At 41.0% G+C, this 18,095-nt stretch overlaps 1 protein-coding gene and 1 long non-coding RNA gene across 2 annotated transcripts; one reads left to right on the top strand and one right to left on the bottom strand.

Annotated features, from left to right (window-relative positions):
- Nucleotides 1-6,188: 6,188 nt before the first annotated feature.
- LOC306782705 (SKA complex subunit 1-like) lies at nt 6,189-13,069 on the bottom strand. Its single transcript, XM_079276150.1, has 7 exons — nt 12,971-13,069; nt 11,579-11,668; nt 11,333-11,442; nt 9,526-9,620; nt 9,072-9,206; nt 6,887-7,056; nt 6,189-6,722 (listed from the first exon to the last, which is right to left on the bottom strand). Exons 2-7 carry the CDS (start codon nt 11,658-11,660, stop codon nt 6,565-6,567), a joined length of 750 nt encoding a protein of 249 aa, XP_079132276.1. The 5' UTR covers nt 11,661-11,668; nt 12,971-13,069; the 3' UTR covers nt 6,189-6,564.
- Nucleotides 13,070-16,654: 3,585 nt separating this feature from the next.
- LOC306779049 lies at nt 16,655-17,712 on the top strand. The gene is made up of 3 exons (XR_013772090.1): nt 16,655-16,892; nt 17,087-17,227; nt 17,654-17,712. It is a non-coding gene; the product is annotated as an uncharacterized lncRNA (long non-coding RNA).
- Nucleotides 17,713-18,095: the final 383 nt, after the last annotated feature.

Here is an 18,095-nt window from a genome sequence, read left to right on the forward strand (position 1 = left end):
TATCGGAATATGTATTTATTTATCTTTTTTTGTTTTATCGCAGACACCTTTTCAAAATAAAGTTAATTTACTTTGTAATATGACTATGATTAATAAACAAAGACGGTGCTGTTTTTATTGCTTTTATAGTTTTGGAGATATATGAAAAATAAAATATGAACTATATTAAACGCTTAAGATTTTGAAATGTACAATATTTTAACTAGACTTTTAAAATAAGACCTCTAAACACGTTTAAAATTCTTTTTAGTTTTAGAATTATTCTAATTTCACTTCATTCTCTCCAGAATGAATAAAATAAATAAATAAACAAAAATGCAATTATTCAAACACCATTCCAACTTCCATACCTTTAATTATATCTCAGGCAAGACTGACCATACAAATGTTGCCATTTTTCCTGTTTTTGATCCTCTTGGTCTCCTTTTGTAAAATAAATGCACGTATACCACCAACACTGCAATGATTGTGCATTACAGCGTATGTTATTTACATTTGTCTGTTTCAGGACACACTGGGCTTTCAGAATATGTGCCCTACAATGATGTCACATGAATGTATGTATAGTTATATCACCATAAAAACAAGTGAAAGACAAAAGTGGAAATTGAATCTCAGATATTTATTCAAATCACACAACACAATAGGGAACAACACTTTTAAAATATGTTTGGTCTAGCTCATGATCAGGGCATACTATAGGGCAGTGGTTCTCAACTGGTCTGGCTGTGGGACCCATCATCACCCCTTAATGACAAGCCGCGACCCAAATGTTCAACTTCTCAAATGTATTTAATGTAAAGATGGTGCAGTTTGAACCTGAGCTGGAAATGTCCTCTGCAGTCGTAGTGTAGCTCTCTAGTGCAGAGAAATTGTTCCTGTAAGTCCCCGTCCCACACATGTTTCACGTAAACGAGTAAACCTCCTTTGTTTGTGATGTCTGTAGATTCGTCCATTTGTAATGCAAAATGACCACTTGCCTTAATTCGAGCTGTGGTCTGTTGTTTGATGTCATCCGACATGTCTTCAATTCACCTCCTATAGGCCTAGTGTCATTTAACGGAGGTATAGTTTTCAGTTCATCCCCTGCTGATATTAGCATTACAAGGCATTCACGCCAAATATTAAGGAGTGTGAATAGAAGGCACTCCGCAGCATAAAAAATCCCCTTCAAAATAAAAGCACAAGCTTTTTTTTTTCAGGCAAAGGCCCGCGACCCACTGACAACGGGTCCAAGTGGGTCGCGACCCACCAGTTGAGAATCGCTGCTATAGGGCATATGACTTTTTATGACTTCTTGTACCATGACATTTGTTATGACAGAATATAATTGTTAGAAATGTTAATGACAAAATGTTTTTATTGCATAGTATACACTGACATTTTTGCAGCATTTTATGGCATACATACAGACAATGAGATTATCTGGGAAGTGTAAATCACACTGAACTATGTCTGTATGTCCATGTCAAATACAGACCACATCCTAGAAAATTGTTATCGAAGGTAAGGAGACCACTGAATTTTGAAATGTGTTCAAATATAATTTGTATGAAGTTGTCTATAAGGTTCCTCTTATCTTCCCAGATGTCATCTATTCAGAATCAGAACCGTTTATTGCCAAGGACGTTTGCACCTACAAGGAATTTGTCGTGAGGGTGGTGCGTAACATTTAACAATAACATTAAACTATCAACAATCAACACAGTGCAAAACATTTACAATTTACAATAAAATATAGCGCAGAACAAAACAGATAACAGGACTGTAAAACAAGTGAAGTGTACCGTAAGTGAAATGTTAAAAGTGATGAGTGTTGTTAGATCCTGGGATACTTCTGGCCCGATACGGGGCTACTTACTGACTCAGCTCTCTATTAAAAGATTGTCGAGCTGGTGTTCTTGCGAGGGAACTCGCCTGGCTCCGCTAACTGCCGTTACTCCCAACGTCTACCCTGCTTCCTCCGGTCTGAGTGCACTCGGCCGAGAGACCAGTCCTGGCCCCGGGCGCTCCCACCAGTCGCGTCGGTTATGGCAGCTTCCCTCTTCTGGATCCGTGCTCTTGGTAAATGCCAGGTTAGGTTTTAACGGCTAGGATTACTTCTAAAACCGTAAGGGGTTGTTAAGTGGATTCGGTCTCTAGGATAACCTTTCAGAACTCAGTTGTTAGACATACAATGGCTTTAACTTTTTACTGCCACGAGGAACTTTTTACTACTTGAGCAAATGAATGCACTTGAGAAATTTACTTTAAATGCAGATTAGATATTTATTGCAGGTTATATTTAGTTAGTTTACAAGGGTTAAGCTACAGCTCACATAAAATGTTACTACACTTGATTCGTTACTTTAATTTTCTTCTCAGATTATACTCATTAGTTTTAGTTGCCGAGATGGCTCGGTTGGAGCTGGATGTTCAATGGTGCGATGAAAAGGTTCTTTTGGAGTTGTTAGGAGCGAAGGTCTGGCCAGACCCTCAGTCCTCCTGCTCTGCAGCAGAGTCCGTTCAACAGTCCTCAAAACTCAGTACAAAGTCTTTCTAGGGCTGCTGCGTCTTCTCCGTTGTCCAGTTGTTAAGAATCGAGCAGTGGGGAGAGGAAACCTCCGTCTTTAAATCTTATTGTCCACGAACAGCGGTCTTCTTTCCGTGAACAGAGACGAAGTCCTCAATACATCAGTTACGATCGTCCGTATCTCCTCATCGGTGCGCTTGGACGGCACCCGTGTTGAAATCCCAGTTTGCTGTTTGCAAGTTACTTCTTTTATAACACTTTTGGGCTGCCTCTCGCGTCTCTCCCCCCTCTTCCTCAACACGGGGTCCCTCAGCCCGTGATTAACATGACATCATTGATCTGGTGCCTGTGCTTCGAAAATGACCTAACTTTTGTGTGTGTGTGCATGAGGAAATCACCCCAACTTCCCTGTCTGGGTGTTCAACATCTGTTGCACTTCCCCTTTTCCTATACTCGCACATTTGTTCCTAACTTCACTCTTTCTGCTGACTCATCCTGACAAAACACTCTTCCCACATCTCGGCTCCGGTCACACAGAACATTTGTTAATCAGTTTTTACATTTGTTAAATCAGTTTACTTAGTACACATTTGCTTATAAAATGATTATTGATCTCATCCTTCATCATTATTGTGCTTTGTGTCTTTTCTTCTCAACCATCATTATTTCCCCATCCCTTGAAGCCAACACCCTGCTTACTTCCTCTTTCTCCGTACTTTCTACACTCAGACTGCACTATACTCAGATACACTTATTATTATTATCAGGTTTACATTTGTTAAATCACTCTATGTATTAAACATTTGTTATGTAACGATCATACACTTTATCTTTCGATTACACTTTAACTATTGATTTCTGAGTATATGCTCTTCATATCCTGACCTTCCCCTGATCGTGTATGCATGTTTTCGAGGCAGCTCTGTGGGCTCAACTCTTCTTGACAGTGTGTTTAAATAAAGAAACAGGGATATGCAGGGGAGAGACCAGAAGGAAATGTCCTGGGGATGACAGAGTCAGTAGGGACCCGGGCTCTGTTAATGAGCCCGACTGCGGACGGGAAGAAACTGTTTGTGTGGTGTGAGGTCTTGGTTCTGATGGACCGCAGCCTCCTGCCAGATGGAAGGGGCGCGAACAGTTTATGTCCAGGGTGGGAGGGGTCGGCTACAATCTTTCTTGTTCGCTTCAGGGTCCTTGAAGCGAACAGGTCCTGGAGGGATGGCAGATTGCAGCCGATCACCCTCTCAGCAGAGCGAATGATGCGCTGCAGCCTGCCCTTGTCCTTGGCAGTGGCTACCAGGCCGTGCAGATTGAGGGTGCATGTCTAAGTGTGTGACAAATAAAGGCACATGCAACACAGCTCACAAAGTAAACACCCTCCAACAACCATACACTTCTAAAGAACTTATAGTTATATGTATAGTTAGCAGTGAGACTGGAAAGTGTATTGCAAACCAACGTAAACTATATCCTGTTCTACACACTCCAGTGCAGTATTGTTGTGGAATATTTCTATGAATAGTCGGGAGAAGAGTGTCAAAGTGTTATCAAATCAATGTCAAATGAAACAGAGTCTGGATGAACGATCAAAGTTGTAATAGTCAATTTATTTGCTTGCAAGCAAAGAGAACACAGTCTCACAGACACATCACCGTCATCTGCGAGAGGTGCTCTAATGACACAGTCAAATGCATAGACATTTATACCCAGCCAGCATGCTGTTATCTTGGTTCGCAAACAAGAATAAACAGAAGAAGGAAACCAGTCAAGGCAGATGTTTTTCTTTGAAGCATAGTGTCCTGTCTTTACGATACCCTGAAGGCACTTTATGGCCTGTTTACAAATCCCTTTGTTATCAGTTTTCCCCACAATAAACCATGGATACACCCAGCCAGATGCGTCCTTTGATGTCACTGTGACCTGGTCAAAGAGTTAAGTCACAGTATTGCAGAGACGGAATGAACCTGTGAACCATCACACATCATATATGCCTGCAGAGGGTCATGCCCTTCAGCTGATGCCCATCAAGGGAAATACCGCAATCATGACCCGTGTGTGTCCCCGTCTTTAAAGACAGAAACAATGCACAGGAACAAACAGATAACAAGATAAACAAGGTTTAGTGCCTGCACTTCTAAAACTTACATTCTTTAACCCTAAAGCAGTAGACTGACATATTTTCCCATAACAGTATATAGTGACAGTATGCAGCCATTGCAAACTGCCAAAAAGCAAAGCAAAGCAAATAAGAAGACACTGGACAGTGGAAAATGTTGTAATATTCTATAAAATAACAAAGATAGGCCAGATTTGGACAAACCTGTCGAGTCTTACACAGTTGCCACAGACCGCGTGAATACCGGTCCACCTGCAGCGTCTATACGACCAAACAAAACGCATGAAGTCCTCACAATTAGTCTGACTAATTAATTTGCTCATTTCAGAAATGTAGTAATTCGTTGAGCTTGCTGACTTTGAACAAAGCTTTAAAAAAACATTTTAACTCCAAAGTGAAAAAGTGTATTCAGCCCGTCCAGATCACTATTTAGTAGATCACCAATTACATCCTCCAGTCTTTGTGGATGGGCCGTGAGACATCTTCTCATTCTTTATAAAGCTCTCAGGTTCTCCCCTCCGCAGGATGCTGCCACCACCTGCTGCTGATATGTTGATGTGCAGCGCGTGCCAAATATACAGGAGATGACTAAATCTGCTGACTAGGTAGATTTACTCCTGTGCCATTTCTTAATGATTCTGGACTCAAAGGAGTTTTTGTGTGACTCACAAATGTTCTGAGATCTAGTCAGGCTTGTTTGTCTTTTGATCAGAGTTGGTATAAGTATTCTTTTCCCTTCATGGTGGAGGTTTTACCAGAAGGTGAAACTTCCAGATACATTTCTATGTATACTACAATCAGCTGGAACCCCTCGTCTACACACAGGCCATCCCCATTGAACATATGACTTCCAGAAGCAACTGGCTGTACCAGTGATGACTTAGGTGTCCTATTAAAGGAGCTGAATAATATACACGTCCAATGCAAAACATGACTGCTTTTATTCTAGGAGCAAACTAAACAGAACCTAAAACAATTGAAGAGCTTTGTACCATCCATCCATTTTCCTCCTCTTATCCGGGGTCGGGTCGCGGTGGCAGCAGGCTGACCCAGACCTCCCTCTCACCGGCAACATGTTCCAGCTCATTCTGGGGGATCCCGAGGCGTTCCCAGGCCAGCTGGGAGATGTAATCCCTCCAGCATGTTCTGGGTCTTCCCCGGAGTCTCTTCCCAGTTGGACGTGCCTGGAAAACCTCCAGTGGGAGGCACCCTGATTAGATGCTGAACCACCTCAGCTTTGTAATGCCATAAAATCAAATATTTCTTTTGAGTGATGAGTCTACGAGAGATCACCGAAATGTTTATATTGTAAGATGTCTTGCTCAGTCACAATACTTAAAAATAATAATGCAAGGAATCCTGATAAAGAAACGATTGTTCATATCATGCTCATGCAAGGAAATGAATATTTGTGTTATTGGACCAACAATAACCTGCATCGCAGCCTCATTGGTATGATGCGATATGAAGCTGCAGGATGAAATTAAGCTCATGGTGGACGGTTGGATCCGGGTTCGACACAATCAACTGCAGAGTTCATGCTTGTGAAAACGAACTATTAAGAACGCAGCAATGACACATTAATCTTATTGTATTGTTGAGCTGAAGGACTGCAACGCATTTAGAAATGACATGTGTCCTGCATAAATAATACTGAATAAAATAAGTCATTAAAACAATGTATTTTGAGGCCTATGTTCTGGAAAACCAGAAACAATCAAATATAAATGTTATTAACCTAGAAACACTGGCAGGACCGCTACAGAACGCCATAACTTTAAATAAACATGTTTTACCACATATTAAGCATTTATTAACAGTCAGTTTTTTTATTTGGATTTTCCTTTGTTTAGCTTAACAATACAAAATGCTGTTGACATGCAAAGTCCACTTCTAACCATTTACAGCACAACATTATATACATGTGTAAACAGTACTATCTGCTGCTTGATAGCATGAAGCGGGTGACGCCCCCTCCTCGGAGCTCTCGAAGGCGCTGGCAGTGTCGCAGCATGTTCAGAATCCCTTGAAATCGTTTGTCTGCCTTCATCTGAGTAAATTCGCGAATGTCGTCTTCCACCACAAAATACTGACCTGAAAGACATTTGGACAAGTCTGTCACCACTTGGACTTAGCGTATTGATGTATCGGATCAGACCAAAATGTCACATCAGCATTTATTAAGGATAGAACTGAGCTGAGAGCAGTGATCATCAAAGGGTCCTAGTGAATGCATCCTCCATTACTGATCAGTGTACCTTTTGTACCCTTCATCTCCTGGTCCTTGAAGCGCTGGTGCAGCTTGCGCGTTTGATTGTTGAGAGTTTTCGCCGACTGACGGAAGATCTTGTACTTGGCTGTTACAGCCGAGTTGATGCTCAGCACGGCTGTATTGAGTTGATGATACGACACGCGTCCTTTCATGTACCTGAGGGGGACAGGACGACCAGCTTCAGAGAACACACAGCTTATAAAGCAAGCTTCAACGTAAACGCATACAGCAAAGAAACCTCCTTAATGTGCTGTCCACTCACAGCTGGAATATGGTCAAACATGTCATCATTAGAAAAGAAAGAGTCTGAACTAAAACATGCTACATAACAGGGATATTTGTGTCTATTTTTCAGAGAATGAAAGTGAAGCCAAATCTGACATGTAGAGTAGACATGAGTCACAGTGCAGAAGACAACAAACCAGATTTTAAGTATTTTGATAAATTGTAAATATTGAAATGGCCAAAGGGGGCAATTATCATGTTCTTTTAGATACGACTCTTATCGCTTCAACCTAAACCCGATCTAAGAGTCTAGAACCACAGCCAGAGAAAGTCCATTTAGGACGTTAACTATTTGTCAACCGATTCAGTAACTACACAGTGAAATATTAGAGAGAAAACATGAGGACAAGTCTAGAACAGCAGCAGGTCCACAAATGCAGACATACGCTCTTTATTATGTTAGATAACCGACCAAAGACTATTAAAACATAGAAGAAAGAAAAGCGTAAATCACATGGACCTGAAGACCAGCAGGACGTTCCAACAGTTTTCTCGTATGAGTGATGTGAGTCACTCCAGGGGGGAACGTGGGAGAAAATGTATGCGTGTCTTGAAGTATATTTGTGTAAAATCAATCATATCAATAATGTGAAATGTCTCCATGTATATTCATACTGTGATATTGGCCGTATCAGTGTCATGGTATTCACGTCAGTGAGACCGGGAGTCTGTAGCGGCCTTGGGGAGGGGGGGGTATGACGTAGATAGAATCAGGAGAAGACTAGTAGGGAAGGAGACTGTGGTTCATCACAGACCCTCTTATGACTAGTCCGTGGTGCACAGTAGGGTTGGGTACCGAAAAGCGGTATCTACACGTCACCGGTATCTACCGGACCAAAACGCAACGCAGATTTCGGTGCTTCCTTTCGGTGCCTGAGCCGATTGAAATACTTTTTTTTACACTACTCTGATGACTCCGTCCTGGCAGCAGGACTCGGTCCTCCGCTCCTCACTCATAGTATTATTACAATGGGGTACTTGTCGCTCATAAGCACAACACCACAGGCACGCGAAAGCTTCTTCTTCTCCTCCTCCTCTGAGGTGTACTGGCGGTTGGCAAACGACGAATTGGTGCATTACCGCCACCAACTGGTAAAATAAAATAAGTCATGAGACGTGTCGTATTTTGCCAGAGAAGGAAAATATGCTCATATTGCTGCAAAATAATTGCTGAAGTTTGAAGCTGTAGTGTGTGTACAGAGTGTGTGTGTTTTGTATTTATTTATATTTATTTAAGTATGCTGTAAACTGTTAACATATTGTTCATAGTTAAAAAGTTTGAAGCTGTAGTTTGAAGCCAAGTGTTTTGTATTCATTTATATTTATAGTATACTTTAAACAGTTAATATATTGTTCAATTTGAACAAAAAGGTATCGGTTCAGGCACCGGTATCGTTTTAAAAGTATCGTTTTAGCACCGGTATCGGAAAAAACCCAAACGATACCCGTGCACAGTGTAACTTTTCTAGTGAAAGTTCAGAGGAGGACATCGTTGAAGGGGGGAAGACTTAGGGTAGAATGGAGGTATGAATAATGAACAATGCTATTGTGAAGAGAGTTTACTCCGGACAGCTCGGTTTACTTGTATACTTTGTGATGCAAACAAATCTGCGTGAACTGAAGAAAATCCAATCTCTCATGTGTTCTGTGGGGGTTCGTTACTGAGCTCCTAGTAGTGAGATCTGTGGTGTCTCACCACGAGTCAGCCATCAGGTAAAGTCAAACCACAGCACTAATAAGAGCAGATGAAGGGAAGCTCGTGTAAAACGCCATACTCCATATACAATGACCAAGAAGAGGTTAGAGTGCAATCCCCAGCTGACATCATGAACAATATCAACCATCATATCTCATCATGTTGAATATTAGTGAGCGCTGAGACTTACGATGGGATGCTCTCATACTCCGGCATGGTGATGACCTCAATCTCTCGGACGACGCACTTGTTGGTCTTTTTGACGTTTTCGGACTGGGCCGGCTGAACATCTGCTTCTTTCTGGGTCAGTACGGGTTCACCTCCACTGAGAGACGAGACATTATACAGCTGAGCTCGTGATCCATTAGCACGTTCTCAGAAACAACCGCCAACATCTGGGAAGGAGCTGTGAACGCTGCTTATGTCTCTGTGTGTGCGTGTTAGCGTGACCTGTAATATATAACCTATAGTGCATGCTTGATTAATTCAAGTTTCAATTGCATTAAATGAATCAACTAGATACAAAGGATGCAGTCTGAGTCTGTACTTGTTGACTGATTTACTCATTTGGGATCTGTATTAGAAGAATGGTTGGAGGCCAGTGTTCCACAGAAAATCATCAAGCATCAAACATGCGTCCTCACTTTGCTGGGCCTCTCTTTCTGGGCATGTGTACAGGTATGTTCTCCTTAAGGTGCTGGACATCCTCCAGATCCTTCTGGAACGTCTCCTCAAGTTCCTTAAACACAAGCAAACAAAAATCAGGAAGTATGGTTGAGGTTATTCAGAAACTGAGGGGGGGATTCTTTGACGTAATCTAGAAACAACAATAAGTGTTTGCAGAGCGTGTGTCTGCGCGGAGCACGAAGTCTGGCAGTGCCCGGTCCTCAGAGAGGGACACGCGACCCTATGATTGAAATACTTCCACACTGAAGACAGACAGAAACTCAACAGTGTGGCGCAAACTGGTGCAAACTGAGAATGAGAAATGTCTCACAGCTCTACAGCGGGTCTGCACTTTCTAAAGCAAAAGCATCCCGGAGCCCTTCGTCAACGTGGAAGCAGCAGAGAACACTGTTTACGTGTTGTCACGCGACCAAAGCAGGAGCTGAATTTGGGATTTGCTGTGTGGGCGGTGCTCTGTGATTTTAGGGAGAATTTTTGCGTGTCTTCTGACGTTATTCCGTTTTATATTTTTGGTTTCGTGTTGGCGTGAGAGAATGATTATAACTGATGTTACATTCTATAAATCATTTCAAACACTGACCAGTGACCATCTTCACTGCATTTTATGTTTATTGCAGTGATGAAATCAACTTGTCAACCATTTCAAGTTGTAAATAAAGTACTTCTCTCCACTTCAGGGAAAGGTTGCTATGAAATAGTGATTAAATAAATCAATGAGTCACAACCAACCATTTGATCAGACATCTGACAAATAATCTTGTCAGATTCTGCCACACTTTTGCTTTTATGAGAAGATGATTGAATCAAATTGACATATTAATCACACATGTTCTTTTTAGATTTATTTGCATGATATTAGCAGTTATATTAATCCTGAATTCATAAAATAATCGTTAGAATTTTGTCCACCAGAGAGCGCCGAAGTTTATTACACTCTAGTTCAGTGGTTCTCAACTGGTCTGGCTGTGGGACCCACAATCACCCCCCAAGGACAAGCCGCGACCCAAATGTTCAACTTCTCAAATGTATTTAATGTAAAGATGGTGCAGTTTGAACCTGCGCTGTAAATGTCCTCTGCAGTCGTAGTGTAGGGAGCTCTCTTCTGCAGAGACATTGTTCCTGTCGGTTTCACGTGAACAGTAAAACTGCTTTGTTTGTGATGTCTGTAGATTCGTCCATTTGTAATGCAAAATCACCACTCGCCTAAATTCGAGCTGTGGTCTGTTTGATGTCATCCGACATGTCTTCAATTTGTCTACTTATAGTGCCATTTGACAGAGGGTTAGTTTTCAGTTGATCCGCTGCGGATTGATCAAACATGTCCATGAGACACTTGTGTGACGTCCTCAGGTCTTGACGTCGTCTCCGAAAGTACTCAACAGGTTTATCTTTGAGAGAAGGTGTTTTGTTTCCAAATGCCACTTCAGTTTTCACGGCTTCATGCTTTCTTGTGCCAGAACCTCGCTGCACAAAACTCACGAGGCTTTTCCCTCTTTTGTCCTCAATGTAAGAAAATCCATATCTCATGTAGTCAGTGTTGTACTTGCGTTTTCCTCAATTAGCATGAAAAAAAACTGTTTCTTCTTCTATACTGTGAAATGGCAGGTGTCTATCAGCATTACAAGGCATCAACGCCAAATACTGTTAAGGAGTGTGAATAAACGGCACTCCGCTGTGTAAAAAAAATCCCCTTCAAAATAAAAGTACAGATTTTGTATTTTGGATGCATTTCTCTGTAAAGCAGCTGCATTGGCTGCAGTTTACCTTCAGCTGCTTTAGTTGCTCCTTCTGTCGACCAACACATCTTTCAAACTCCTCCAGAAGTTTCTCGAGTGCCACAAATTCTTGTCCAAGTTTCTTTCTTTGAGGCAATTCTAAATGTGGAGAGAGAAAAACACAATTACACATTTTAATGGCACAACGCTTAAGCAGTGCATAATAATAATAATAAAAGAGAAATAAAAACCCAACGTTACGGGTCTGGTCTCATATCAATTCACTGTAACATACCGACCATTGACAGATCCAGCATGAGGTGTATGGACGAGATCCTGTCATGAATGTGGTGGCTGACACCCTCCAGCTCACTCATGTTGCCGACTAGGAGACACATTCAATCATTAAATGTGGCACATTAACAAGAGTTACCTGGCACATTTCATGAATAACACTTTAACATTGGTAAATGTACTTAATACCTCAGGTTAATCTATTCATATCAAACTGTACAACTACAAGCAACGATGGGAAAAGAAATAAAAAAATATCAGCTTCACAAATTCTGAAACTAGTTGGCGTCTCTGGCTAACGCAGTCCAGAACTCCAAGTATAATGTTAGTGTGTGTTCGTATAATGTTAGTGTGTGTTCGTATAATGTTAGTGTGTGTTCGTATAATGTTAGTGTGTGCTAGTATAATGTTAGTGTGTGCTAGTATAATGTTAGTGTGTGCTAGTATAATGTTAGTGTGTGTTCGTATAATGTTAGTGTGTGTTCGTATAATGTTAGTGTGTGCTAGTATAATGTTAGTGTGTGCTAGTATAATGTTAGTGTGTGCTAGTATAATGTTAGTGTGTGCTAGTATAATGTTAGTGTGTGCTAGTATAATGTTAGTGTGTGCTAGTATAATGTTAGTGTGTGCTAGTATAATGTTAGTGTATGCTAGTATAATGTTAGTGTGTGTTCGTATAATGTTAGTGTGTGTTAGTTAGTATCATGTTAGTGTGTTAGTATAATGTTAGTGTGTGCTAGTATAATGTTAGTGTGTGCTAGTATAATGTTAGTGTGTGCTAGTATAATGTTAGTGTGTGCTAGTATAATGTTAGTGTGTGCTAGTATAATGTTAGTGTATGCTAGTATAATGTTAGTGTGTGTTCGTATAATGTTAGTGTGTGTTAGTTAGTATCATGTTAGTGTGTTAGTATAATGTTAGTGTGTGTTAGTTAGTATCATGTTAGTATAATGTTAGTGTGTGCTAGTATAATGTTAGTGTGCTAGTATAATGTTAGTGTGTGTAATGTTAGTGTTTATCATCGTGTAACGCTAGTCTGGAGGAGAACAAAGCAGCGAAATCACAAATAAAATAAAGGTTTCATCGGTTGCTCTTTCATTTAAGTTCCCCTTAAAAAAGTGAATCGTTAAGCCAACTTCGGGGTAGTCATAAAAGTGAACTTTTGCGTCGAACGTTACTCAACGCTCGACACCACTCTTGTGTTTATGTGGACAAGATAGTGAGCAAACAGCTCGTGTTTAGCGTCGACGCTAGCTGTCGGTTAGCATTATTATATCGGGCATATCAGGAACACACGGAAATACCGTCAGACTGAGACACCACCAGACTGCCACGGTCTGCGTCTATATAAAGTCATAAACCTACAAAACAGGAGTTAATTGAGATCACTCACGATGAGTTGTGTTCTCCGTCACCCGACTCTTCCTCAATGTAGCGTTCCCGGTTCAAGCCGCATTTGAAATGAGACTCGATACGTAAAGGCCAGTGCGCAGTCGCAAACGCTCTTCTTCTTCTTCTTCTTTTTTGAAGTGTATATGGCGGCAAACAATGCATTTGCGCATTACCGGAACCAACGGGTATGGAGTGTAGATCATGACGTCTCGTACTTACATTGTTTCATAAAAGAATCTTAACTTAACACTGCACAGCCAATTTTCATTGCCTTGTTCCATGTGGAGTATGGAAGGCCCCAAAACATATTCACAGTGCCTTTGCTTGCACATCCAATCTCTTGAGAGCTGATTTGCCTGCTGTTCAAAACAAAACAGCCATAATGTAATCGTAATCTTTTAATTGCTCTCTAAATTATTGATTGTGTATCCTGGCCCGCAGCCCATGTACTCCCTCCGTAATACATAGAACACCTCTTCACACTTAGTCACAGTGTCAATACATGTATGCTTTTTCTATCTTTTATCAAAGTACAAAGTACAACCCAAGACTTGAACTTCTCCTACCCTCACGATGGTCTGTTTATACATTAAACCTTCACATTTAATTAACATATTCAGTCTTTTATACCCCCTTTCCCCAGCCACCAGCTATTTCACTTAGGACTTTGTGAAAGTGCAATCTTTTCCTGGTTGTTCCGCAACAGGGACTACAGTCCTGTAGTTCAGATACAGATCTATTCTGGAGGTTACAAAAAAACTCAGCAACTCAGAAGACTGATTGTGTGGAGGAGAAGCTAACACTGGGGCAGTTGTACTCATTATCCAGTTTACAATTTACATTTACAACTCCATTTAGGTTTGAGCCTTTTGAACACACAATACATGAAAGCAACATTTGAACTGAGCAGCTTGTTTTTCTTCCTTCAGGAAGTGCTGTCGGACAGGTTCCCTCAGCAGGTAACATTTTACCAACTCATTACTATCGATCCGTTATACTGCCATCCTCTCAGGTACGGTGACACACAGTCGCCGTAGAAACCCTCACAAAGTAAAATACACGTTGACGGGTTAGTTTGTTTGAATTACGCAGTGGGACAAACCAAGCCAATTTAAAGAATGTTGACATTAAAACGATCCTGCAAACCACGTTTCCGAAGCAACAATGCTTCATAAACACTTTTTATACCACACATGTTTAACGTTTTTAAAACATTGGTACATATGTTTATTACTGTTTCACTTGTTTTGAGCAGAGCTGCTACTGTTTCAATGGACATCTGCTCAGTGAGCTGAGCTAAACAAAACTTCTCCCGTCCATCAAACTTCTATACTCACTTATCGTGTTCAAGGAAGCTCATCGCAACATAAAAGGGCAGGGAGGGGACAGCATACTGATCAGGTCGCCAGCGACAGGGCAAAGAGACACATTCACACTGTTGGGAACGTAGAGGGGCGTGTTTGGGTTATCAGCATTTAAGAAACTGAATTCTTGACATCAATAGAATTATTAATGTAAGTAACAATTATTAATGATTATTAATAACAACGGGGCACCACCCTGTAAACAGGGACTAATAACCAAACGATAAACTAAGTCTCATAATTAGTGGCCACTCGTAATGTCAATAGTCGGGTGCGACTACACATTCAAAGTGACAGTGAAGGGTTAAGTTCGTACGCAAGACTACTACATACAGATCTTATTACACAAATATGCACAAGTAATCACAAACGACTGCTCTTTAAAATATAACAGAATTTATTAAATCGAAATAATAAGTGATCAGATCAATTAATATCACAACCAACAACGCTATCATACAATTTTATGTGCCTAATATCTAAACAAATGAATAAAATGGGTGATGATGTATGTAATACAAGTATGTGTGTGTGGGTCTGTGTGTGTGGAAAGGAAGGTGGGTCTTAAAGCTATCGCTAAAGACTACAAAGATGGCGGCGTCGAGTGACACAGACAAAAAGGGAGGGGCCTTAAAGAGCTATAGCTAAAACCTACCACCAGATGGCGGAGTCGAGTGACTTAGACCAAATGGCGAATGGAAGGGGGGGGGGGTCAGCTATATGTGGTTGCGTGTGTCGGCGCACACGTGTGTTAGAACAATAGGTGAGAGTTTCACCCACAATCCGGAGCTCTATGTGTGTGCAAGTTACGGAAAACAAGAGGAATAAAAGGGCAGAGAGAGAGGAATCAGAGTTTCTGTGTGCGATGTCGCGTCGTAGTGAAAATGAGGATCGCCGATCGTATCTCACACAAGTTGCCGTTGTCGCTTCGCGAACTGACGACACTTATGCCCGATAGTCGCGTTTCCACACTTCACTCACAGAATCGATTCAAGGAAAGAGAGCAAGAACAAAGATGAAATCAAATAATCCCAAAAGCAACAGTCAAACAGGAAACGCACAGTACGACGGGCCTCGGAGCTCCGTCGACGATTGCGTTTCTCTCAGCAAAACGAAAACAATGACTTTAACACGACAAAAACACGGGAATAATAACATATAAATGAATGGCCTGAATTAAACTTAAGTTCATTTAAGCTAAACTACGCCCAGACACCGTGACTCTTACTATGAGATGCTTCGTGGCAAGGTTGTAGAGTGTTTGTCGATGAATGGTCTTTCCTCCTCCAGGAGGAAAAGAAAAGCGTGAGGCTGCTGCTGTTTCGGCATCGCTGGTGAGCGGCTGCTGTTTCGGCCTGGCTCGCTGCAGAGAGGAGGTGGTTTCCAACGTCGGTTGAGACACGTGTCGGTTCGTATCTCCCGGTAATGGTCGGTGAAGGAAGATTGTTTGGTCTCCCTAGTACCGTAGCGTGTATACGAAGGTGGGGAGTGGCGCGTGGGAGGAAGGATGCTTTCCGCGGGCCAAGGCCTTAAACTCAGAATAGACGTGGTCGATTTCGTCCAGCGAAATGGCACGTGCGTGCTGAGATGAGTGGGGGTTGAGGTCGATCGGGTCCTCTGGTGATTCTTCTTGAGACTAGACGGAAGTCCAGAGCGAAGAGAGCGATTTTGGGTTGCGTTGCCATCATCAGCTGAGAAAGGGCAAGCTCAAATCGTGGCAGCGGCAGCTAGTACAGGCACTTCCTGTTGCAAGCTCAGCTGCCACGACTTTCCGTGGCAGCTGAGCCTGCAACAGGAAGTGATTGCCACTGTATGTGGCAGCTGCCACTAGCATCTTGTGGTAGCTGCCAGCATTTCGGAGCGGATTCCTCCGTAGTTTAGCCTTTATTTGTCGTTATTTGACATTATGTGACCAAACATTAAGGTCATTGAAGGCATGACTGTTGGTAGTTGTAATTAGTTTATTAAAAAAAGGCCGAATTATCATGGTATGGCCACTCGTTTTTGTCAAGAAGCTAATTGCGGGCTAACTTCAGTTGATACCTGTTGGCCATGGCAACGATAAACACTTTCACGCTGCAGACTAACGGAATGCAAATTATAAATATGGATGGATATGCATTGTACTGTTTAGAGTGATAGCAATCCATATAACCTATTGACTTGGATATATATACGCAGTATATAGATATATATACAGTATGCAACAAGTTGTTGCGACAGTTAACACCGTTGTGTGGTACCTGCCACTACTTTTCGCGACAGTTTTCACTGTTTGCGACTGGTGCCACTAGCATCTTGTGGCAGCTGCCAGTGTTTCGGAGCGGATTCCGCCGTAGTTTAGCCTTTATTTGTCGTTATTTGACATTATATGACAATACATTAAGGTCATTGAAGGCATGACTGTTGGTAGTTGGAATTAGTTTATTAAAAAAAGGCCGAATTATAATGGTATGGCCACTCGTTTTTGTCAACAAGCTAATTGCGGGCTAACTTCAATTGGTACTTGTTGCCCAAAAAAAAGTCATGTTTGTTCCAGCGAGCAACTGGGACAACCAGGTATGTGCAACATGAGTGGCAACTCAACTCTATTTTATTTATATAGCACTTCACACACAACACAGTGAAAAGTTCAGTTTTATGTAAGTAACTTATGATTCGAGGGAAAATACATTTTGGAATATTTGCCATTGACGAACCTGATGAAATGATTGTGGAATATTGGAAGTTGTCCCACCTCTGTTTTTTCATAGGGTTTTCCATGACCACATAAAGAACTACCAATGGGTTCAATGCTCAACTTGCAAAAATTGGCTGCATTTTGAGTGTGCTGGTGTGGAAGGTGACTGGACATCAAAGGATTTCTTTTGTGGATGCAACATTGTCCAAGATGTGTAAGAATCATCTCATTCATTCGTTGATTGATATAAAAGTGACAATTGTTTTAGTTGTGTTTGATATAAATTAGGGAAGAATTTCCCTTAGTGTCTCCAATAATTTTCAGTTTTATGTTCTATATTAAAGTGTCATATATTTAACATAATTCATGGATCACTGGAGTTAACACATAATAACATTGTAAAATTAACAAATAAATAAATAGACAACGTAAAAAAGACTGTTAATGACAAATAAATATACGATTACCCAAACAACATTCATAGCCTTTAGCGATTTACAGTATATACTGGCAACAAGCTAGTTATATATACAGTATAACCAATGTAAAATTTGATACATGGTAATTAAAGGTGTATGTTGTAAAACTACAACATGTAAAGATTTTCGTCAAATTCAGGCAATGCTTCTGTCTTAAACAGAGACAACATCTTGGAGTCTGTTAAAGCAGAAGAAATTCTTAAGGATGAAGAAATAAAGGTAATAACATACATCGTACATTTTCTCCAGTGAGCTGTACAAAGGTTTTTCACATAAAATGGTGTTCACTAATTATACATAACACTGAATCTACAACTACATATACATCTTATATTTCAGGACTTGGAAAGAAATCTGCAGAGTGGGCATTTTCTCTCCAACAGAATGTATCTGTGGAAACACAGAGGATTGGATGCAGCCCTTCGAAAATATTACAGTGAACATTTCACTTTATTCAGTGACATGAAGATAGAGTGTGCTCTTTTTGTCTTATTTGTACACACAGCATTTTAGGCAGAGGAGGGGAAAAGGTAGGAATAGATTGATAGAGAAATGTTACCGTGACATTTTCTTGTTCTCCTCTTTCAGGATGGTATACAAAAA

This window comes from Melanostigma gelatinosum (assembly GCF_949748355.1).
Source record: "Melanostigma gelatinosum genome assembly, chromosome: 1".
Classification (NCBI taxonomy): domain Eukaryota; kingdom Metazoa; phylum Chordata; class Actinopteri; order Perciformes; family Zoarcidae; genus Melanostigma; species Melanostigma gelatinosum.

Bases quoted from the DNA above. Each gene is read 5' to 3' on its own strand.
- LOC306782705 (XM_079276150.1), bottom strand. From the start codon at position 11,660: ATGAGTGAGCTGGAGGGTGTCAGCCACCACATTCATGACAGGATCTCG. The intron at 9,207-9,525 runs GTGAGGACGCAT...CTCGTCTCTCAG, and splicing joins AGAAAGAGAGGCCCAGCAAA to TGGAGGTGAACCCGTACTGA. The intron at 7,057-9,071 runs GTAAGTCTCAGC...TGTCCCCCTCAG, and splicing joins GAGTATGAGAGCATCCCATC to GTACATGAAAGGACGCGTGT.